A 21,703-nucleotide genomic window follows, 5' to 3' on the forward strand; every position below is an offset into this window, starting at 1 on the left:
AGGAAGGTAAGCTCCTATGGAAAATTCATCATGTTCATCTGTTATCTTCCTAATGATATGAATGATGTTCCCAAACCGAATGAACTTACAAATTTTTGTTGGTGAATGCTGATGCAAATGGGTATTCTCAGTTTATTTATGAGTCTATTGACTGGATTTGTACTACACGAACTACTCAAAATGTCCATATCTGTTAATAGTAAATACCCTATCTATGATGTAGAAGAGTTGACCCTGGTGGTGTGTCAAGCAAACATTGTACAAAAGTAGAGTTGGTATTAATAGTTTTAACTTTATTGCCTTAATTTCTAATATTATGTTTGAAGTGTGATGCATATCTCTTTTGGTGTATACACATGTACATCCACCAACTTTCCTTGTACATGATTAACTTGATAAAGCATATTTACAAGATATATTGAATATGCTCTTTTCTTGAAAAAGGGAGAAATAAAAAAAATCTTACACGATGAATTAGGAGTGAAGATAAATTTGTTGAAGGTTATTAAAAAATGAAAAAATATTTAAATATTTTGTAATACTTGTTTGCTACTATACAGTTGATGAGCATATGCAAGTGATATACATGAGAGGGTTTTATTTTGAAGATCACGATATGATCCGGCGGTAAGATAGGGCCCGGTCGGCAGAAGGTCAAAGTGGTCAACGTTAGGCGGACGTCCGATCGGGAGAATTACCTCCCTGGTCAGCAGGAAGAGTAGCCGGTCCGACACTTCGACAGCTCGGTCAGACACCAAGTTTCCGACGCTCATGAAGCCCAACCAGGGAGGCACGAAGGCCGAGCGATCATCCCACTCGGAGGCACGTGAACCGGCGGTAAGATAGGGCCCTGTCGGCAGAAGGTCAAAGTGGTCAACGTTAGGTGGGGCGTCCGATCGGGTGAATTACCTCCCTGGTCAGCAGGAAGAGTAGCCGGTCTGACACTTCGACAGCTCGGTCAGACACCGAACTTCCGACGCTCATGAAGCTCAACCAGGGAGGCACGAAGGCTGAGTGGGATGCCAAACGATGGATGCAGCCTTGACCTGACAGGCAAGACTCCTTCGCCCGATGGGGTGTAGTCAGCAACAGCTCATCGACCGAGCCGACACTCAGCCCGGCCATTGCATCGGCCGGACGGCCGACTGGCCGAGCGGCTCTCCCGCTCGGTCTAATAACAGACAAAGGGAGCAGTTGGTAATATCTTCCTGGGGATCAGTGTCTGTAACGCCCACCCTCCTTACTACTAATAAGAATGGACGCTACTTATCTACTAACTATTCTTTATTATCATCTCCACTTAACTATTATTTCTTATGCCGATGATAGTGATACTAAAGTATTTCAAAAGAAATCTGGTGCCATACCTTATACTGATTTTGGTTCCCAAAGAAAACGACAACAACATATATATATATATATTTGAACGTTTCTACTTTGTTTACATGCTAAGCATCAAAATTAATTTCAACATGCTGCGCTCAAACCTACAAGCAGGTTCAGACATACTACGGTTCCATCATACAATTCCTCAATGAATAAGGCATAAACAAGTATGTTGCATTACGAATTTAAGCTTACTGCATTGTCAAGCAACCCTTGGAAAAAAAACAAGTGCTTGTCTCAAAACTCAACTCATCATACTAAAGCAATTAAAGCATACCCAATTAGAAGAGTGGCCTACGGTTTATCATGGATTCCCCAGGTGTACAGCAACTAAAACTCTTATTAACACACACTACCAAAAATGATGTACACATCTAAACTACAGCCACCCTTAAACTCATTAATAGAAGATCTATTCCAATAATAGGATTAGCATATCAAATTGCAGAGGGAAACTATCCAACTAATCATTTCTAGCAGTACAGAGACGTTTCAGCAACTAGGATAAGAGTGTTTCCAGTATTACCGAGAACATTACAGCAACACATATACATCAACATCTAATTTACCTTAACTACAATAAACCAATGCAATTCAAGAAAATAAAATCTAGCATGCAATTCCAGGAATAGCAAAAGGAAACTGTCCCAGTAGTAAGAAACAAAAATACAGCTAATTATGCGAAATAAACTAATTTCTAGTAACTTCTAACTACTCCAACAATTTAAAGGAAAAATTCCTAATAAACTCTTAACAAAAATCCCAAGGCTTCCATCGGTCAGCATCACACACCATCACCACCGCCTTGTCGCCTTCCTTCATATATTTTAGCTTTTCCTTTATCTGCAGTAGGAGGAAATGCAAACTATAAGCAAAATGCTTAGTAAGCACTGTCTAACTCACAAAAACTCGAATGTGCATATAAATATAGAAATGCCAAACTGAATCTGTAGGAAGAAAACTATTCATGCTCATCTAGTAGCAAAGCACTAAAATTTGCATACTCATGATATACAAGAATAAAATTGCATGCTGGAAGACAAGGCTAATCATGCTCAATAAACTAATCAGGAAACAAATAAAACTAATACTGCATGTTTCGAATTAAAAGAAACTAAACTTGCTGACTCTAAACATAAGTGAAGCTTGTTTCATTTGTTCCAAAACTTATACTTTAATACTTCAAAATAATAATCAACTTCTCTTGGCCCAGGCGTAGTACCAAAGCGCGCTCCCTAATAGAGACTGTGGTAGCTAGTCACAAGTCCTACGAGGGTAAAGACCTTGATTTTACCAGGGCCAAGACCTTGGAATTGGTCACCTGGATTTGTTTAACGACAACCTTGGAAGTCGGGTACTAGCCTCTTCAAAGTAAAATATCTTAATTACTTCTTCTTTAAATGTCTTGACATTTTAACAAGCACCTTGTGTGCCAAAATCCCTAAAGTCTTGACTTTGGGATCTACTTAAGGCCTTGGCCTTTTTCTTTCTTTTCTTTATCTTTCTTATACTTGTTAATACCTCTAATAAAAGGATGTCTCATACAAAATTGCACTAAAATGCTTATTAACATTGCACTGAAATGCTTAACAGAATTGCATGGAAATACTTAATAAAACTGTACTGAAATGTTTAACAGAATTGCATGGAAATACTTAATAAAATTGTACTGAAATGCTTAACAGAATTGCATGAAAATACTTAATAAAACTGTACTGAAATGCTCAATATAGGCTGTTAATACTTGGTAAAAATGCAAAGGAATCATAAATCCGCATGTTCATGGCATGTTTGCTGTTCAAGCCCACGACAGTAACAGAAGAATACTGAAATACTAAACTACATGAAATGCTACTGAAAGAATATTGAAATACTACGGTTTATAAGGGCAACTCAAATAAAGAGGACTATTGTGCATAGCAGTGGAAATGAAAGAATTCTAAGAGTTACTCCAGCAATAACAACTTTAAATCCATCTATCATATAAAATCACGGTTCTGAGTTCTTCCTTTTTATAGCCGAAGCACTTCCACCAACAATGCATGCTAATTACAAATATTATTTTACAGCAACCAATAAAACTGCATTCATCACCACAACTTCATAATACTAAGTTTTAAGCACTAAAGCACCTTAATGTGCATACCAACTGAAAACTAGGGTTCATGGTGAAAGAAAAGCTTGCTGTACAGTGAAGAAACAATTCTAGGGTTCATGTGTGCTTCGGAAGCAAAGTGAGGAACCAAAGAAATTCGGAGCTATCCTACTGCAGGTGAGTAGCAACTTACCGACTGTTCCTGAACTTACAACCAAGGAAGGAAGGTTCTAGGGTTTCGGATGAGCTCTAAATCTCGGCGATTCCTCTGTGTCCGCGTGTTCTCTTCGATGGGAGGGCCTCTAATCGGAGAAGAGCTCGCGGAATCCCCCTTAGCCGGCCGTCGGAAAGATGCTAGTTCCTTGGTCGTTTTCGCCCGAGAGGAGTCGGCGCCGTTGCGAGAGAGGAGAGGAAAAGGAGTTAGGGTTCGGGGAGAGAAAATGATTCCCTTTTTATAACCTAGGTTATTTCTGTTATCAATTATTGGTTAAGAATATTTCGCGCCTTACTCTTTCACGAAATACCTGCGGGATTCCGCCTAAGACTCGGTTCGGTCGAAGGTCGTGGTTCGAATCTCGGCTTGGACATTATTTTTGTCGAAATTTCTTTCGTTTAGTAAAAATACCAAACGACCTCCAAAAATTTCATAAAAATACTCTAAAAATCTCTAAAATATTTCTATAGCATTTCTAAGTATTAATAAGGACTTTCAGAGCTTAAGACAAGGAAATTTGGATCGTTACATTCCCCCGTACCTTATAAAAAGTTCGTCCTTGAACTTAGAATAGTTCTGGATATTTCTGTCTCATATTGTCCTCACGCTCCCAAGTGACTTCCTCGTGCTTCTGGTTCTGCCAGATGACCTTCACTAGTGGCACTTCTTTGTTTCTTAGTCTCTTGACTGCTCTGTCCACTATCTGTGTAGGTCTGCTCTCGTAGCTAAGATCCTCTTGGATCTGCACTGACTGAAGCTGAATCACTTGGCTAGGGTCGTGGAGACACTTCTTTAGCATAGAGACATGAAATACATTATGTATTGTTGACATGTCCTGTGGTAAGTCCAGCTTGTAAGCTACTTTCCCAATTCTTTCCATGATCAGGTAAGGTCCTACGTAGCGAGGACTTAACTTGCCCTTCTTACCAAATCTCATCACTCCCTTCATAGGAGCAACCTTGAGAAAAACTGAATCCCCTACTTGGAATTCAACTGGCCTACGGCGTGTGTCAGCATAACTTTTCTGTCTACTCTGGGCAGTCTCAATTCTCTGTCTGATCTTCTGGATAGCCTGAGTGGTCTTATCTATCATCTCAGTCTGAATGCCCAACTCTACTTCCATTTCTTTTCTTTCACCTACTTCTTGCCAGCAAATGGGTGATCTGCACTTCTTGCCGTACAATGCCTCATAAGGTGCCATCTTGATGGTGGCCTGATAGCTATTGTTGTAGGCAAACTCAGCTAAGCATGGATACTTGCACCAACTTTCCCTGAAATCTAGTGCACAAGCTCTGAGCATATCTTCTAAAATCTGATTTACTCGCTCTGTCTGTCCATCAGTCTGAGGATGGAAGGCTGTGCTGAACTTGAGTTTGGTGCCTAGTGCATTCTGAACACACTCCCAAAAATGAGAGGTGAAACGCTCATCTCTATCAGACACAATAGATTTTGAAACTCCGTGAAGTCTAATCACCTCCTTAACATACAGTTGTGCCAACTGCTCTATAGAATGGGACACTTTGATGGCTAGAAAATGGGCAGACTTGGTCAATCTGTCCACTATTACCCATATCGCATTATATCCATTTGTAGTTCTTGGAAGACCTGTTATAAAGTCCATGGATATTTCTTCCCACTTCCACTCTGGTATTGGGAGAGGTTGTAACATTCCTCCTGATCTCTGGTGCTCTGTTTTGACTCTCTGGCATGTCAGACAGGTATTGACATACTTTGCAACATCTCTTTTGAGTCCAGACCACCAGAATCTCTGTTTCACATCTTGGTGGAACCAGGATGCATGGAGTAAGGTGTACTATGAGCTTCTTCTAAAATTTTCTTTCTCAGTTCTTCATCATTGGGGACACAAAGGCGGCTCCCCTGATAAATAATTCCACTGTCTGATACTCGAAACTCTGAATTGTCTTCTTCTTGTATCCCTTGCTTGATCCTTTGGATATTTGGATCTTCCCTTTGCTTTCTCTGTATATCCTCAAGCAGGGTTGACTCTAAGGTCAATACAGACAATTGCCCATAAATAATTTCCATTCCAAAATCTGACAACTCCTTCTGCAGTGGTAGGGCTAATGATGACAAAAACATCAGGGATACACTAGATTTTCTGCTTAATGCATCTGCCACTTTGTTAGCTTTGCCTGGGTGGTAGAGGATTTCACAGTCATAGTCTTTGAGTTGTCTGGAAGCATAAGCTATAACTTTTCCTTCTTGCATGAGTACAGCTCCTAGGCCCATCTTGGAAGCATCACTGTAGATGTCAAAACTCTTGTCACTTTCTGGAACTATCAGGATGGGAGCACTGGTCAGTCTCTTCTTTAGCTCTTGGAAACTCTGCTCACATTTGTCTGACCATTCAAACTTCTTGTCCTTCCTCGTTAGGGCTGTTAGTGGAGAGACTACCTTGGAAAAGTCCTCCATAAATTTTTTGTAATACCCAGCTAAACCAAGGAAACTTCTGATCTCTCTAACGTTCTTGGACCTATGCCAATTATTGGCAAGATCCACTTGGATGCCTTCTTTAGAAAGAATGTGACCTAGAAACGCCACTTGATTTAACCAGAACTCGCACTTCGAGAATTTGACATAAAGCTGTTTCTGCTGTAGGGTCTGCAGGACTATTCTCAAGTGCGTGTCATGCTCCTCTGAGGTTCTGGAATAGACTAGAATGTCGTCGATGAACACGATGACAAATTTGTCAAGGTATTCTCTGAACACTCTGTTCATCAAGTCCACGAAGACTGCAGGTGCATTAGTCACACCAAAAGGCATGACTACGAACTCATAGTGTCCGTATCTGGTCCTGAAAGCTGTTCTGGGTATATCACTTTCCTTCACTTTCAACTGATGGTACCCAGAGCGCAGATCTATCTTAGAGAACACTTTTGCTCCCTTTAACTGATCAAATAGATCATCTATTCTGGGAAGAGGGTACTTGTTCTTGATTGTCACTTGATTCAGAGCCCTATAATCTATGCACATCCGCATAGATCCATCATTCTTCTTGACAAACAACACAGGAGTTCCCCATGGTGAATGACTAGGCGGATGCCTTTCACAAACGACTCAAGTTGTTTTGTAACTCTTTCATCTGGAGACATGCGAGATGGAGCTTTTGAAACGGTATCAAGAACCAATTCAATTTCAAACTCCACTTCTATCGGGAGGTAGTTCGGTAGCTCTTCTGGAAATACCGCATACTATCCGAACTTCCTCCTGCTTGGGTCTTTCTTGTTCTTGACTCACAATGAATGCAAGAAAACCAGCACACCCTTTAGTTAACATCCGGTGAGTGTCAGAGAAGAGAGAACGGGTCCTCCTCCTCGGCACTCTTGTGAATTCAAAGGTTGGTTCACCCTCTGGACTAAAGATCACTTTCCTTCTGCGGCAGTCCACTGAAGCACTGTACTTGCTGAGGAAATTCATACCTAAAATGATATCGAAATCCTGCATGGTGAGGACTACCAGATTAACATATAGCTCTCGCAATTGACTGCACACCAAGCCATCGGGTTGGATTCCACGACTTCCCAGGTAGGGTTGTGAACTTGAGTTAATGCTTTCAGGTACTGTAATTCTTTAGCAAAGGGTACCGATATAAAAGAATGGGTCGCCCCAGTTAAATAGTGCAGTAGTTAAATGCTAAAAATAACTACTTGACCCTATTACGACCGTGGAGGCACTAGCGACTTCCTCTTTAGTGAGGAAAATACTCTGGCGGCCGAACCGTGGGGCTTCCAACCTTCCTCGATCGAAAGTGAGGTCCTTCCGAGTTCGCAGTATATAATGTAACCGAGGTTTGCCTCCATATTGTATTGGCCGAGGTGCTTTGAGTGCATAGGCATTCTTTAGCCACGTGCCCTTCCCGCCTTACATGAATAACATCCGCCTTACCCAAAAGATGACTCTGGATGTGTTCTCCCACATTTAGATGAGAGGAGCTTGGTCCGCTTGCTGGTCCTCCCTTCGTTACCTCCCGAGTTCCACCGCTTTCTCTTGTGACCCGCCCTTCCGGTTCGATTACTTGATTGGGGTTTCGGCCCCACCGCCTCTTGTCTTCGATCTTCGGCCAGGTTGCGCTCGTTGTGCTTTGATGCTGTTCAGATAGTGCTCAGCGACTAATGCTCTGCTGACTAGCTCTTCGCCAGTCTGGGGCTGGTGAGTTCCACTACTCACATTAAGTGCTATCACTGGTCTCAGCATCCTGAGCATCAGTCTGACTCGTTCCTTCTCCGTACTTACTAGCTCTGGACAGAGACAAGCTAGCCTGTTGAATCTTTTAACTGCTTCTTCCACTGACAGATCACCTTGTCTGAATTCCATAAACTCTTCATAATGTTTATTGGTGATCCGCTGGCGAAAGAATTCTTCATAGAACTCTGTCTCAAAGTCAGCCCAGCTCATCTGATTGACTGTTCTTTTGCTTTTGACTCTCTCCCACCACATACGTGTTGGTGCAATGTCCCTCAGGTCAAGGTTGACCTGGTTAACCAAGCTGAGTCTTGGTTTGGGTTTAGATGTTTGACAATAAGATATTGATTGAAGAAGAGTCAAGTAGGTCAAGGGAGTGACTGGATACTTGACTGGGAAGTCCTAGTGAGTGAAGCTAGGCAGAAGGAAATCCTGGTGAGTGAAGCCAGGTGAAAATCCTGGTGAGTGAGGCCAGGTGAAAGTCCTAGTGAGTGAAGCTAGGCAGATGGAAAGTCCTGGTGAGTGAAGCCAGGCAGAAGGAAAGTCCTAGTGAGTGAAGCTAGGCAGATTGAAAAACCTAGTGAGTGAAGCCAGGTGAAAGCCCTAGTGAGTGAAGCTAGGCAGATGGAAAACCCTAGTGAGTGAAGCTAGGTGAAAGTCCTGGTGAGTGAAACCAGGCAAGGGAAAATTCAGATGGATCAAGGATGATCGGACATCTGGTCCAAGTGGGTCAAAGGGATTGACCAGACACTTGGTGGGAAGTCCTAGCAGGTCAAAGGAGTGACCAGATGCTAGGCATGGTGTACCAACAGGTCAAGGTTGACCGAGTGTTGGTTTGGTAGGCTTGGGACTTGGTTTTGGGCAAAAGCAAGCTCTCGATCCGTGGATCGATCCAAGCCTTTCCTAGCGAGCAGAGACTCGGATCGATCCGTGGATCGATCCAGATGTCCCAATCGATCGATGGATCGATTGGACCGCGCTTGCCGATCAGAAGGCATCTGGATCGATCCATGGATCTGTTCATTCCCGGATCGATCCGTGGATCGATCCAAAGTCTCCCGATCGATCGGGAACATTCGAATCGATCGGATCCACCGTTCAAGGCGTCGATAAAGGCGCGCACGATTCCTTGCGATCGCTTCACCGATTCACTCCAGATCTCTCGCCAACTCCTCCACAGCGCTCTTGAAGCTAAGATCGCCCGTTCTTGAAGGATCTTGGAGGTTTTCCAAGTCAAGAGGCGGATCAACAACAAGAAGAGAAGTTAGGGTTAGGGTTTTTACTGCACATCTTGTAAGCTTTTGCTTATCTTGTATTTCCCTTTCTTCTTCTTGTATTGAGAGTGTTGTAAGGCTTCTCCGCCTTTGGTAGTTACCATAAAGGAGTGTTATTCATAGTGGAGGGTGTGTGCGTGGTGTGGATCCTTGGATTAGTCACCTCCTTTGGAGGTGGATACCAAGTAATATCCTAGTGTTAGCGTTGAGTGTTTTGTTTCTGTATTTTCCGCTGCATATTCTTGAAGAAACAATCAACGCCAAGCAACGTCGAGGAACGAGCGAGCGACGAGCTATTCACCCACCCTCTAGCTACTTTTGGTCCTAACAAGTGGTATCGAGCAAGGCCGTTTCACCGGAATCATCACCGGAAGGGTCAAGCATAACAAGAAAAGCTAGAGGGTGAAGAAGTTGAAGCAAATTCATCAAAAGTCAAAGATTTCAAGAAGCTCAACTTCAAGATGCAATTCCAAGATGGACTTGGATTTGATACAAGGGTGGTTCCACCGTACACTTCCACGAGCTTCGATTCTTGGAAATCAAGAATCGAAAACTTTCTTATGATGGAGATAGAGCAATGGTTTGCTCTAATGGAAGGATTTGAAGCTCCAACAAACTCGAAGGGCAAGCTTCTCAAGAAAAGCAAATGGAGCTCGGAGCAAGTCCAAAGGTGCGATGTAATGACAAAGTGACCAAGCTTTTGGTCAACTTATTGCCAAGCACCATCCTTTGCAAAATTGGAGAATTTGAAGATGCAAAGGAATTATGGAGCAAATTGGCCAAGAGATCCCTCCACTGTACAAGAGCAAGAAGTATCCGAGAGGGTGACTCTTTGGAGCAAGACCAAGAGGAGGACTCCGAGGTTGAGAGGCTCAACCTCCGAAGAAGAGGAAATCCAAGAAGCTTCATCCTCAAGGGAATGCAACGAAGGGAACAAGGAGGGAGCATACTCCTTGTTCATATTCAAGATGATGAAGCCTCCACCTCTAGGATCGAGGGGGAGCATGGTGACGCCGGATCAAGAAGGAGAAGCTTCACATCGGATGAAGAAGAAGCCTCCACATTCAAATCAAATGGAGGAGCAAGTGCCATCCCTACACAAGAAGGTATAAATGTTTCAATTAAAAATAAAATCATATAATATGTTTTGAGTGTAGGGAAAGTGGGCACTACAAGAGCAAGTGTCCCAACTTGGCCAAGAAGAAGGGTCAAGTGACGCAAAAGGGCAAGGAGAAGCCCGAGGAGACCATTCCTGGAACAAAGAAGAGCAAGGAGCATATCATATGCTTCTCTTGCAATCAAAAGGGGCATTACCGGAGTCAATGCCTCAAGGGGAAGAAGATGGTCAAGGCTCAAGGAGGCATTAGTCAAGGGGGAGCCTCCAAGGTAAAGAAGAAGGTAACATTTATTGAGCCTACTCCTTTACATTATGGTAAAAAGCATGATAGTTCTAATTTTTATCATTTTAATGCGATTTACCATAAGAATAGGAAGCATGAGGGCTTTAAGGAAAAGCATGTGGCCCTACATGCCAAACTACTACACCTAAGGCTAGGAATGTAGGTAAAAGTCTAGGCAAGAACTCTAAGGATTGTAGCTACAAGCCTAGAAACAAAAATGCTCATGGACTTAATGGAAAACCAAAAACTAAGGACTTAGTGATGGAAAATCAAGTCTTGAGGTCAAGACTTGATAAAATGGAAAAGACCCTAAAAAGGATGGAAAATATCCTATTAGGGCAAAATGAGCATAACCTAGGTTTAGGGGTACAAAAGTCATCCAATGGCCATAGAGGTTTGGGATACAAACCAAAGGCTAAGAAGGATGTGCCTTTTACCATGGAGTTCCATATAGTTATGGAACAAACCCTAGGTCTAATGGTCAAGCCAAAAATACTAGGGAAGTCATCCCTAAGAGTATTTTTCAATAAATGTGACTAAGGCTTCTAAAAGTCTAAGAAAGTCACAAACAAGGTCACAAGGGAGGCTATCCCTAGAGTTGACCTAGAAAGTGTGACCAAGGCCTCCAAGAAGCCAAACAAGGTCACTAGGAAGGTATCTAGGGAAGTTATCCCTAGTGAATACCTAGAGCATCCAAGGAGCACCAATAGGTGTTGGGTTCCTAGGAGCATCTTCTCTACCCCATAGATGGGTTAGAGAGTGTCAACTCCGATTAGAAGGGTAGTTAACCCAACTTTGAGGAAATTGACACTCAAGGAGCATTTTCAAGGTTTTTGTTAACCTTTGAAAATGAAATGGAATTATTATTTACTCCTTGAAAGAGTAAAATGTGCCTAATGGTGGAAGAATTGATTTTAGTCTTAAATGGCACATATTGGGAAATTCATAAGAACTACCAAGTTGGGATTTTGGTATGTTCTTAGGAAATTTAAGGCAATCCGGGCCTTAATTTAAAAGTGCTACTCTTGTGAAAAATGAAATATGCCAACATTTGAGGATATGCTTAATTTCGACTGGCATAAATTAATCAAGGGAAGTAGAAATGCCAATTTAGGCTTTGGCATTTTCATGAAGCACTTTAGGGCAATCTAGGTTTAAGTTGTAAGTTCAGCTAAGATTTTAAGGATACTTAGATAGTTGATCTAGGTATTTTATTTATGATAAACCTTGCCATGAGTGTTTGCCCATAATATGCCATGACATCATGTCTATTTTTGCATTCATGGTTTATTATGCAAAATCTAAAAATACCATGTCATGACATTCATACATCATGTAGTTATAGGATATTTTCTTTTGAAAATTATTTCTATTTTGATGTATGCCATAACATTATCATGCATTAGTTTAATTCCTTGTAATTAAGGACAAATGACATTTTAGCAACACTTATTAACAAGTGACATTCTAGGTGGATGTCTAATACCTTTAAAATGCCTAGATAGATATGCATGATCCCTAGATTAGGGCAAAACCAAAATCTACATCTCACAAAGACTATAAGGTGACTTGTATGTGGTTTAATGCACATTAGATACAAGTGAGATGTTAGGATGATGAACAAAGCTCAAGATGTTGATTTAGTGCATTCTTTTGAGTTTTTAGGTTCATCAAAACACATAGTTATGTTTTTCCCATCATTGGGAAAGCTAATGTACAAGTCATGTGCATTATGCCCAAGGAACATGATGGGATATTGGTTTTAAAAATGTTTTAAAAAAAAAAAATGCTTTTGGAAAACCATGGTGAAGGCGATCTTTTGATAGTAATCACCATTAAATAGTTAGACACAAACTTGAAGAAAACGCTAAAGTTTTAGCAAGTTTTCAATCTTGTGTCAATCTTTGAAAATATGATGTATTTTCATAGAAAACTATTTTTCCATGATTAGGTATGCCCTAAATAATGTCTACACGAAATTTCATGATTCTTGGATTTTTGTAGAATTTTCTAGGGGTTTCTGAAGTTGACTGAAATGGAATTTCAGCAACTATCAGAGCTTCGATCGATCCATGGATCGATTGGAGTGCCTGAATCATCGTGAACAGAAGCTTCCTGGATCGATCGACCGATCGATCCAGTAATCCTGAATCGATCAGTGGATCGATTCAGAAAGGTTCAATCGATTGGAACTCAACTCCAATCGATCCAAGTTGCTGATTTTGGCTGGGAAGGCCTGATTTCAGCATCTTTGAGCCTCTTTGAGTCTAGGTAACCATTCCAAACCCCTAAAATACATGTGTATACATACAGAGGGTGTTTTCATGTGAAAACAAGGATGGATTGGTTAAGGAAGGCTTCATTGAAGTTTAAGTTGAGGTTTGTTTTAAATTTTGAGTATTTGAACCTCAAAACTTCTAAATTTGGGTTTCCTGAGGGTTTAGGGATTCCAAGTCATTGTTGGTGCAATGACAGAAGTTACCACCATGTCTTTAGGGGGAGGGACTCTTTAAAGACATGAAAAATTAATTTTCATGAACCTTGGAAGGTGGTTAACCTTCTGTAAAGAAAATGCTCATGTATGAGCTTTTGAACTTGAAATGGGGAGTGGATATCCTCATTATATCAAGTGGGAACTCACGTGGTTAGAAAATGCTCAAGGTTGAGTATGTGTCTACATTGAGGGCGAAGTTAGGGTTAAATGAAGGGTATGGGACCTTCATTATTGTGTTGATCACAACGAGTAATGTTGTGAACAACGATGAGCAACTCTTCAGGGGGAGAGTCGTCAACAAATGGATTTGTTGATGTGTACCCAAAATTGGGGCATGGGTTGATGTGTGCCCAAAGATGGGTTGATGTGTGCCAATAGGGGGAGAATGAAAGGACCTGTGAATGGGTGTAAGTTAGGCTTTCATTACCTAGAGGGAGTTTGCCCTCTTAGGGGGAGAATGAAGAGTCTAACTTATGTGTTCATTACCTAGTGGCATGAAGAATGAGGCTATGGGATGAGCCTAACTTACATGTGGTATTGTAAGTGTTATTGTGGTATTGTCAAACATCAAAGGGGAGATTGTTGGTGCATCGTCCTCGGTCTGATTGACTGGTTAACCAAACCGAGTCTTGGTTTGGGTTTAGATGTTTGACAATAAGATATTGATTGAAGAAGAGTCAGTAGGTCGAGGGTGACTGGATTGGGAAAAGTCCTAGTGGGTGAAGCTAGGCGGAAGGAAATCTCAGTGAGTGAGCGGTGAAAATCTGGTGAGTGAGGCGGTGAAAGTCCTAGTGGTGAAGCTAGGCGGATGGAAAGTCCCGTGAGTGAAGGCGGAAGGAAAGTCTGGTGGTGAAGCTAGGCGGTTGAAAACCTAGTGAGTGAAGCTAGGTGAAAGTCCCAGTGAGTGAAGCGGTGAAAGCCCTAGTGAGTGAAGCTAGGCGGATGGAAAACCCAGTGAGTGAAGCTGGGTGAAAGTCCAGGTGAGTGCCAGGCAAGGGAAAATTCGGATGGATCGAGGATGATCGGACATCCGGTCGAGTGGGTCAAAGGATTGACCGGACACGGTGGGAAGTCCTAGCAGTCGAAGGGTGACCGGATGCTGGCGTGGTGTACCAACAGTCGAGGTTGACCGAGTGTTGGTTTGGTAGGCAGGACTTGGTTTTGGGCAAAACCAATCGGATCGATCGATGGATCGATCGCCTTCTGTAAGCAGAGCCTCGGATCGATCCGTGGATCGATTCAGATGTCCCAATCGATCGGTGGATCGATTGGGGCGAGTGTGGCGATCTGGATCGAGCCGTGGATCGATCCAGCGTTTTGGATGAGGCGCTCCGGATCGATCCGTGGATCGATCCAAAGCCTCCCGATCGATTGGGAACATTGAATCGATCGGGATCCGACCGTTGGCGTCGATAAAGGCCGCAGGCGCACGATTCCTTCGGCATCGCTTCACCGATTCACTCCAGATCTCTCGCCAACTCCTCCACAGCGCTCTTGAAGCTAAGATCGCCAGTTCTTGAAGGATCTTGGAGGTTTTCCAAGTCAAGAGGCGGATCAACAACAAGAAGAGAAGTTAGGGTTAGGGTTTTTACTGCACATCTTGTAAGCTTTTGCTTATCTTGTATTTCCCTTTCTTCTTCTTGTATTGAGAGTGTTGTAAGGCTTCTCCGCCTTTGGTAGTTACCATAAAGGAGTGTTATTCATAGTGGAGGGTGTGTGCGTGGTGTGGATCCTTGGATTAGTCACCTCCTTTGGAGGTGGATACCAAGTAAAATCCTAGTGTTAGCGTTGAGTGTTTTGTTTCTGTATTTTCCGCTGCATATTCTTGAAGAAACAATCAACGCCAAGCAACGTCGAGGAACGAGCGAGCGACGAGCTAATCCCCCCCCCCCCCCCCCCTCTAGCTACTTTTGGTCCTAACAATACGAGCATCTCCAGCCAGGCAGAAGGAGGCACACTTGACCTTCTCGACTTCTGGCCAGTCAAGAAGCTCCATCGTGCTCTCTAATGTCTTGAACCAAGCCTGGGAAACTCTCTGGCTTCAGCTTCAGCCACTGTATCAGGTATGCTTCTTGTCTTCTAGGTGTTGTGGGGACTTCCAGGGCGGCTGGTGGAACCTCAGTCACCACTGGAGTCTCCACATTGATAGTTGGAGGAGTGGGAGGGACTGGCTGCTGATTCGCCATCAGATTGATGATCACTTGTTGCTGCTCCGCCACTTGTCTCTGGAGTTGAGCAACAACCTCATAGAGATTTGGTTCAGCTGTTCTGGGCTCTTCGTTCTCCTGAGCTCGGTCCTCAGTACGAGCGGTACGGGGACGTCCTCTTCTTGACATCTAATTATGTGGAAAGAGAAACATAACTAAATCGTCTCTATTCTTCTTAGACATATGTATCAAAACATAGAAAAATAAAACAAGAATTTTCTTCTCACTTAAGCACATCTAAGCAAATACTCTATACTGCAAATGATAAGGAAAAGCATAAAAGAAAACTTAAATACTTTCTTACTTGAAGACGGCAAGGTTGGTGCTAATGTGTGATGCTGGAGAATAGGAACTGCTCTAATACCAACTTGTAACGCCCGCCCTCCTTACTACTAATAAGAATGGACGCTACTTATCTACTAACTATTCTTTACTATCATCTCCACTTAACTATTATTTCTTATGCCGATGATAGTGATACTAAAGTATTTCAAAAGAAATCTGGTGCCATACCTTATACTGATTTTGGTTCTCAAAGAAAACGACAACAGCATATATATATATATTTGAACGTTTCTACTTTTGTTTACATGCTAAGCATCAAAATTAATTTCAACATGCTGCGCTCAAACCTACAAGCAGGTTCAGACATACTACGGTTCCATCATACAATTCCTCAATGAATAAGGCATAAACAAGTATGTTGCATTACGAATTTAAGCTTACTGCATTGTCAAGCAACCCTTGGAAAAAAAACAAGTGCTTGTCTCAAAACTCAACTCATCATACTAAAGCAATTAAAGCATACCCAATTAGAAGAGTGGCCTACGGTTTATCATGGATTCCCCAGGTGTACAGCAACTAAAACTCTTATTAACACACACTACCAAAAATGATGTACACATCTAAACTACAGCCACCCTTAAACTCATTAATAGAAGATCTATTCCAATAATAGGATTAGCATATCAAATTGCAGAGGGAAACTATCCAACTAATCATTTCTAGCAGTACAGAGACGTTTCAGCAACTAGGATAAGAGTGTTTCCAGTATTACCAAGAACATTACAGCAACACATATACATCAACATCTAATTTACCTTAACTACAATAAACCAATGCAATTCAAGAAAATAAAATCTAGCATGCAATTCCAGGAATAGCAAAAGGAAACTGTCCCAGTAGTAAGAAACAAAAATACAGCTAATTATACGAAATAAACTAATTTCTAGTAACTTCTAACTACTCCAACAATTTAAAGGAAAAATTCCTAATAAACTCTTAACAAAAATCCCAAGGCTTCCATCGGTCAGCATCACACACCATCACCACCGCCTTATCGCCTTCCTTCATATACTTTAGCTTTTCCTTTATCTGCAGTAGGAGGAAATGCAAACTATAAGCAAAATGCTTAGTAAGCGCTGTCTAACTCACAAAAACTCGAATGTGCATATAAATACAGAAATGCCAAACTGAATCTGTAGGAAGAAAACTATTCATGCTCATCTAGTAGCAAAGCACTAAAATTTGCATACTCATGATATACAAGAATAAAACTGCATGCTGGAAGACAAGGCTAATCATGCTCAATAAACTAATCAGGAAACAAATAAAACTAATACTGCATGTTTCGAATTAAAAGAAACTAAACTTGCTGACTCTAAACATAAGTGAAGCTTGTTTCATTTGTTCCAAAACTTATACTTTAATACTTCAAAATAATAATCAACTTCTCTTGGGCCCAGGCGTAGTACCAAAGCGCGCTCCCTAATAGAGGCTGTGGTAGCTAGTCACAAGTCCTACGAGGGTAAAGACCTTGGTTTTACCAGGGCCAAGACCTTGGAATTGGTCACCTGGATTTGTTTAACGACAACCTTGGAAGTCGGGTACTAGCCTCTTCAAAGTAAAATATCTTAATTACTTCTTCTTTAAATGTCTTGACATTTTAACAAGCACCTTGTGTGCCAAAATCCCTAAAGTCTTGACTTTGGGATCTACTTAAGGCCTTGGCCTTTTTCTTTCTTTTCTTTATCTTTCTTATACTTGTTAATACCTCTAATAAAAGGATGTCTCATACAAAATTGCAATAAAATGCTTATTAACATTGCACTGAAATGCTTAACAGAATTGCATGGAAATACTTAATAAAACTGTACTGAAATGTTTAACAGAATTGCATGGAAATACTTAATAAAATTGTACTGAAATGCTTAACAGAATTGCATGAAAATACTTAATAAAACTGTACTGAAATGCTCAATATAGGCTGTTAATACTTGGTAAAAATGCAAAGGAATCATAAATCCGCATGTTCATGGCATGTTTGTTGTTCAAGCCCACGGCAGTAACAGAAGAATACTGAAATGCTAAATTACATGAAATGCTACTGAAAGAATACTGAAATGCTACGGTTTATAAGGGCAACTCAAATAAAGAGGACTATTGTGCATAGCAGTGGAAATGAAAGAATTCTAAGAGCTACTCCAGCAATAACAACTTTAAATCCATCTATCATATAAAATCACGGTTCTGAGTTCTTCCTTTTTATAGCCGAAGCACTTCCACCAACAATGCATGCTAATTACAAATATTATTTTACAGCAACCAATAAAACTGCATTCATCACCACAACTTCATAATACTAAGTTTTAAGCACTAAAGCACCTTAATGTGCATACCAACTGAAAACTAGGGTTCATGGTGAAAGAAAAGCTTGCTGTACAGTGAAGAAACAATTCTAGGGTTCATGTGTGCTTCGGAAGCAAAGTGAGGAACCAAAGAAATTCGGAGCTATCCTACTACAGGTGAGTAGTAACTTACCGACTGTTCTGAACTTACAACCAAGGAAGGAAGGTTCTAGGGTTTTGGGTGAGCTCTAAATCTCGGCGATTCCTCTGTGTCTGCGTGTTCTCTTCGACGGGAGGGCCTCTAATCAGAGAAGAGCTCGCGGAATCCCCCTTAGCCGGCCGCCGGAAAGATGCTAGTTCCTTGGTCGTTTTCGCCCGAGAGGAGCCGGCGTCGTCGCGAGAGAGGAGAGGAAAAGGAGTTAGGGTTCGGGGAGAGAAAATGATTCCCTTTTTATAACCTAGGTTATTTTTGTTATCAATTATTGGTTAAGAATATTTCGCGCCTTACTCTTTCACGAAATACCTGCGGAACACTTGGTCAGTCGGGTTCCGCCTAAGACTCGGTTCGGTCGAAGGTCGCGGTTCGAATCTCGGCTTGGACATTATTTTTGTCGAAACTTCTTTCGTTTAGTAAAAATACCAAACGACCTCCAAAAATTTCATAAAAATACTCTAAAAATTTCTAAAAATCTCTAGAATATTTCTATAACATTTCTAAGTATTAATAAGGACTTTCAAAGCTTAAGACAAGGAAATTTGGGTCATTACAGTGTCATTGACAGGCGACGTGGTCGGCGGCATGGTTAGACAGAGAATCATACGATGGAAACTTCCACTGTCACGTTAGGGATATGCCCGGACGGTTAAGGTATGACGTCAGACACGCTTTTTTGACACATCCTTTCTAGGTATGCTTTGAGAAACGTGCATGCCTTGGGAAGTGTGCACGCGCCTCTCGGAGAGCCTTATATAAGGACCCACAAACTTCGACGGAGGGATGCTTTGGATCATTGTAGCTACAGTTACGCTGATCCTTTCTTCTCTAGTTCATTCTTCATTCTCCTATTGCCGGTGATTGAATTGAACGTCGGAGGGTCATTATCGGGAAACCCCTCCCTGGCTCAGCACTAACGACTTATGGTTGCAGGCTCAGCTCGTCGGAGGTTCACGTCATCTTCGGTCGACATCCAGTCAATGTGAGCGCCGTCTACCCAGCGTCCGTCTACTCGCTCTCGGACAGGATCTACACTCTTTCCTTTGATACTTATTATTTACTAACTCTTCTTTTATGATGGTCCTAGTTTCTTATTGCTTTATTCCTGTATACTGTTATTAGTGTTAATACAGATTTTATAGTAAAACTTAATAAGTGATGGAAATCGAAGATAGTCCTTTAAAGGAATTGGACTATCTTAAGTAATCCAATGAACTAAAATATAAAAATACTTATACCAACAAATATTGAAAGGACTACCTATACTAAAAAGCTTTGTCTCTGCGCTAAAAAAGGGCCCCTTGGATCCTTTCACATATTTTGTGGGTTTGGGCCTTTTCCTCACTGACAGATTGCACGTCATTCACCATCTATATACATATACAATATGCATTTTATATTGGGTGGATTGTGGTTCATTTACCCTATATATAATGCATTATTTACTGAGCAGACTGTGGATCATTCATCCTCTCTCTATATATGTGATGCATTTCATACCACATGTGTTGCGAGTCATTCACCCCTTATATATGATGCATGTGGATCGTCAGACCTCTATATAATATATAGATTTTCAGATAAAATAAGATGAAACCCCATACAAATAATAAAAAGGAAACATGAGAAAATTATGACAGTACTTAAGTGGCATTAAAGAGAAATAACGAGAATAGATCAATGTTATTTGATGTTAAAATTTTAAAGAACATAAAATACATTTAGATTGCTAAAAAATTTTGTAGTCTAAAAGAATGCAATTAAAAATATAAACACACAAGAAGCTTTTGCATTAACTAATCCCACACCATTAAAAATAATGATATAAACAACAAGAGGATGAGTACAAAAAAGCTTTCAGGATAACTTTAATAGGAACAGATTTTATGGTTAGAAGGAAAAAAACTACAATTATGAAAAAATAATAGGCATGAAATACCTTGTTGTTAGGAACTTCAATTTTACAAGATACAATGTCCACGTCTACTGGAGGTGAGGCAATGCTCTCGGCATTTTTTTCAGAAGGCATATTACCATTTTCATGCGTTTGAATCTCTGATCCTCTTAACTCATTCTCAGTCTCAGCAGGCACTGCATACACTAACATTTATAAATGACTTACATTATGCCATTATCTATTTCTCTCAAGACAAAACAAACTAAAATCAAGAAGCAACTAATTCTCCAATGAATGAAGAATGCAGAGAAAACTAATAACCACAAATTATCTAATCTACCAGACCACATTACACTAGATATAGTTGTGTTCAATGATTGCACTAACACGATAGGGATTATGGCCCAAAGGAGAAACAACTAGCCATATATAGTCATTATCGATCAGCAATCAACAAAGAAGAATAAAGAATAAATACCCAAGCCATCGGTTCCATCCTGTTGTTGTTCAACCTGGTCATCCGTTTCCACTTCAGCAGCCTCTGACACCTCTAGCTTTTGGTCGCCATTTTCTGCATGGCCCGCTTTTACCTCATCTGCTCAACAACCAGCGTATCCATGACATACATCGCAAAGAAAAGGAACCAGCAAGTACTCTATCAAAGGATAACAGCATAATTACCAGAATCTTCCACCAAGGCGCTCCCAGTGACCTCACCGTCGCCCGATCCGGGCTCGGCGGCGCCTAGAGAGGGGATCTCGGTCGAGAATTCCTGCTTCTTGTCTGGCGCACCATCAGCGTGGTGAGAGGGCTCCAGATCATCAAGTTTTCGTTTGTGGTTCGCGGCGGCAGGTACGATCTCGTCAGCCGTGGCGTCAGATTCACCGAGTTGCGGCGATTCCGCTGCTCCGGAGGCCTTAATTCCTTCTCCTACTTCTTCTACAACGGACGGCGCCACCTCCACTTCGGAATCCGCCATCGGTGGGTGAACACGGAGGAGTAAAGTTCCAATAGGTTTTGGAAGTAGAGAGGGCAATTTCAGCAGTACGACATCCGATCCAAATCGAGGAAGATATGGAGGGATTATCAATACTTGATATCCGATCCGAATACCCGATTAAATAATATATATACATGTAAAATTTCTTTTCTCTAAAATCAACTTATTAGTTTTTTTTATATTAGTAGAAGACTATTAATAGGATGTTAATTTTGATGGTGCAGCAGGCCGGCAAAAGAGGGGGGGATAAAAGCAACAGGAGTATTTAAATTAAGTAACAGAAACAAAAAGATAAACGACTCAGCTATTTGACTTAGTTACAACCGAAATGGTTGTTAATCCAAGGCGATTGGAAAGAGCACTAGAAACGTCTCATTCTCTGAAGGCGGAGAAATCTTTTACACTTTCAGAGCACAGAAGTTGCTAAGAATGAAAGTACAGAGTTGATCTTCAGTAGCTGTTTGAGACCCCTTTATATTTGTGTTCCAACACTCATCCAGATCACCTGATCTTCGGGATCAGGCTTTGACTCGAGAGGGATCGGTCGACCGATCCCTAGGTTCGGTCGATCGATCAGCCAACAATCTCTACTCGATCTGACCCGATCAAATTGCTCGACCAAGTCTTTGATTATCTTCGGTTCGGTCGACCGATCAGCCAATGGTCACTACTCGATCTGAGCCAATCAAATC

The 21,703-nt window shown here is 41.4% G+C and overlaps 1 protein-coding gene across 3 annotated transcripts; it reads right to left on the minus strand.

The window, feature by feature from the left end:
* Positions 1-1,979: 1,979 nt before the first annotated feature.
* On the minus strand, positions 1,980-21,061 carry LOC121985420. Of its 3 annotated transcripts, none has more exons than XM_042538866.1 (4): positions 20,693-21,060; positions 20,490-20,606; positions 20,054-20,214; positions 1,980-2,229 (listed from the first exon to the last, which is right to left on the minus strand). In XM_042538866.1, exons 1-4 carry the CDS (start codon positions 20,988-20,990, stop codon positions 2,137-2,139), a joined length of 669 nt encoding a protein of 222 aa, XP_042394800.1. In that variant the 5' UTR covers positions 20,991-21,060; the 3' UTR covers positions 1,980-2,136. The 3 variants fall into 3 exon arrangements, with proteins under 3 accessions (XP_042394800.1, XP_042394802.1, XP_042394801.1); XM_042538868.1 differs by having other exon boundaries at positions 20,054-20,205; positions 20,693-21,058; XM_042538867.1 differs by lacking the exon at positions 1,980-2,229 and adding an exon at positions 16,359-16,647 and having other exon boundaries at positions 20,693-21,061.
* Positions 21,062-21,703: the final 642 nt, after the last annotated feature.

The sequence above is a fragment of the Zingiber officinale genome, chromosome 5B (assembly GCF_018446385.1).
Source record: "Zingiber officinale cultivar Zhangliang chromosome 5B, Zo_v1.1, whole genome shotgun sequence".
In the NCBI taxonomy this organism is placed as follows: Eukaryota; Viridiplantae; Streptophyta; class Magnoliopsida; order Zingiberales; family Zingiberaceae; genus Zingiber; species Zingiber officinale.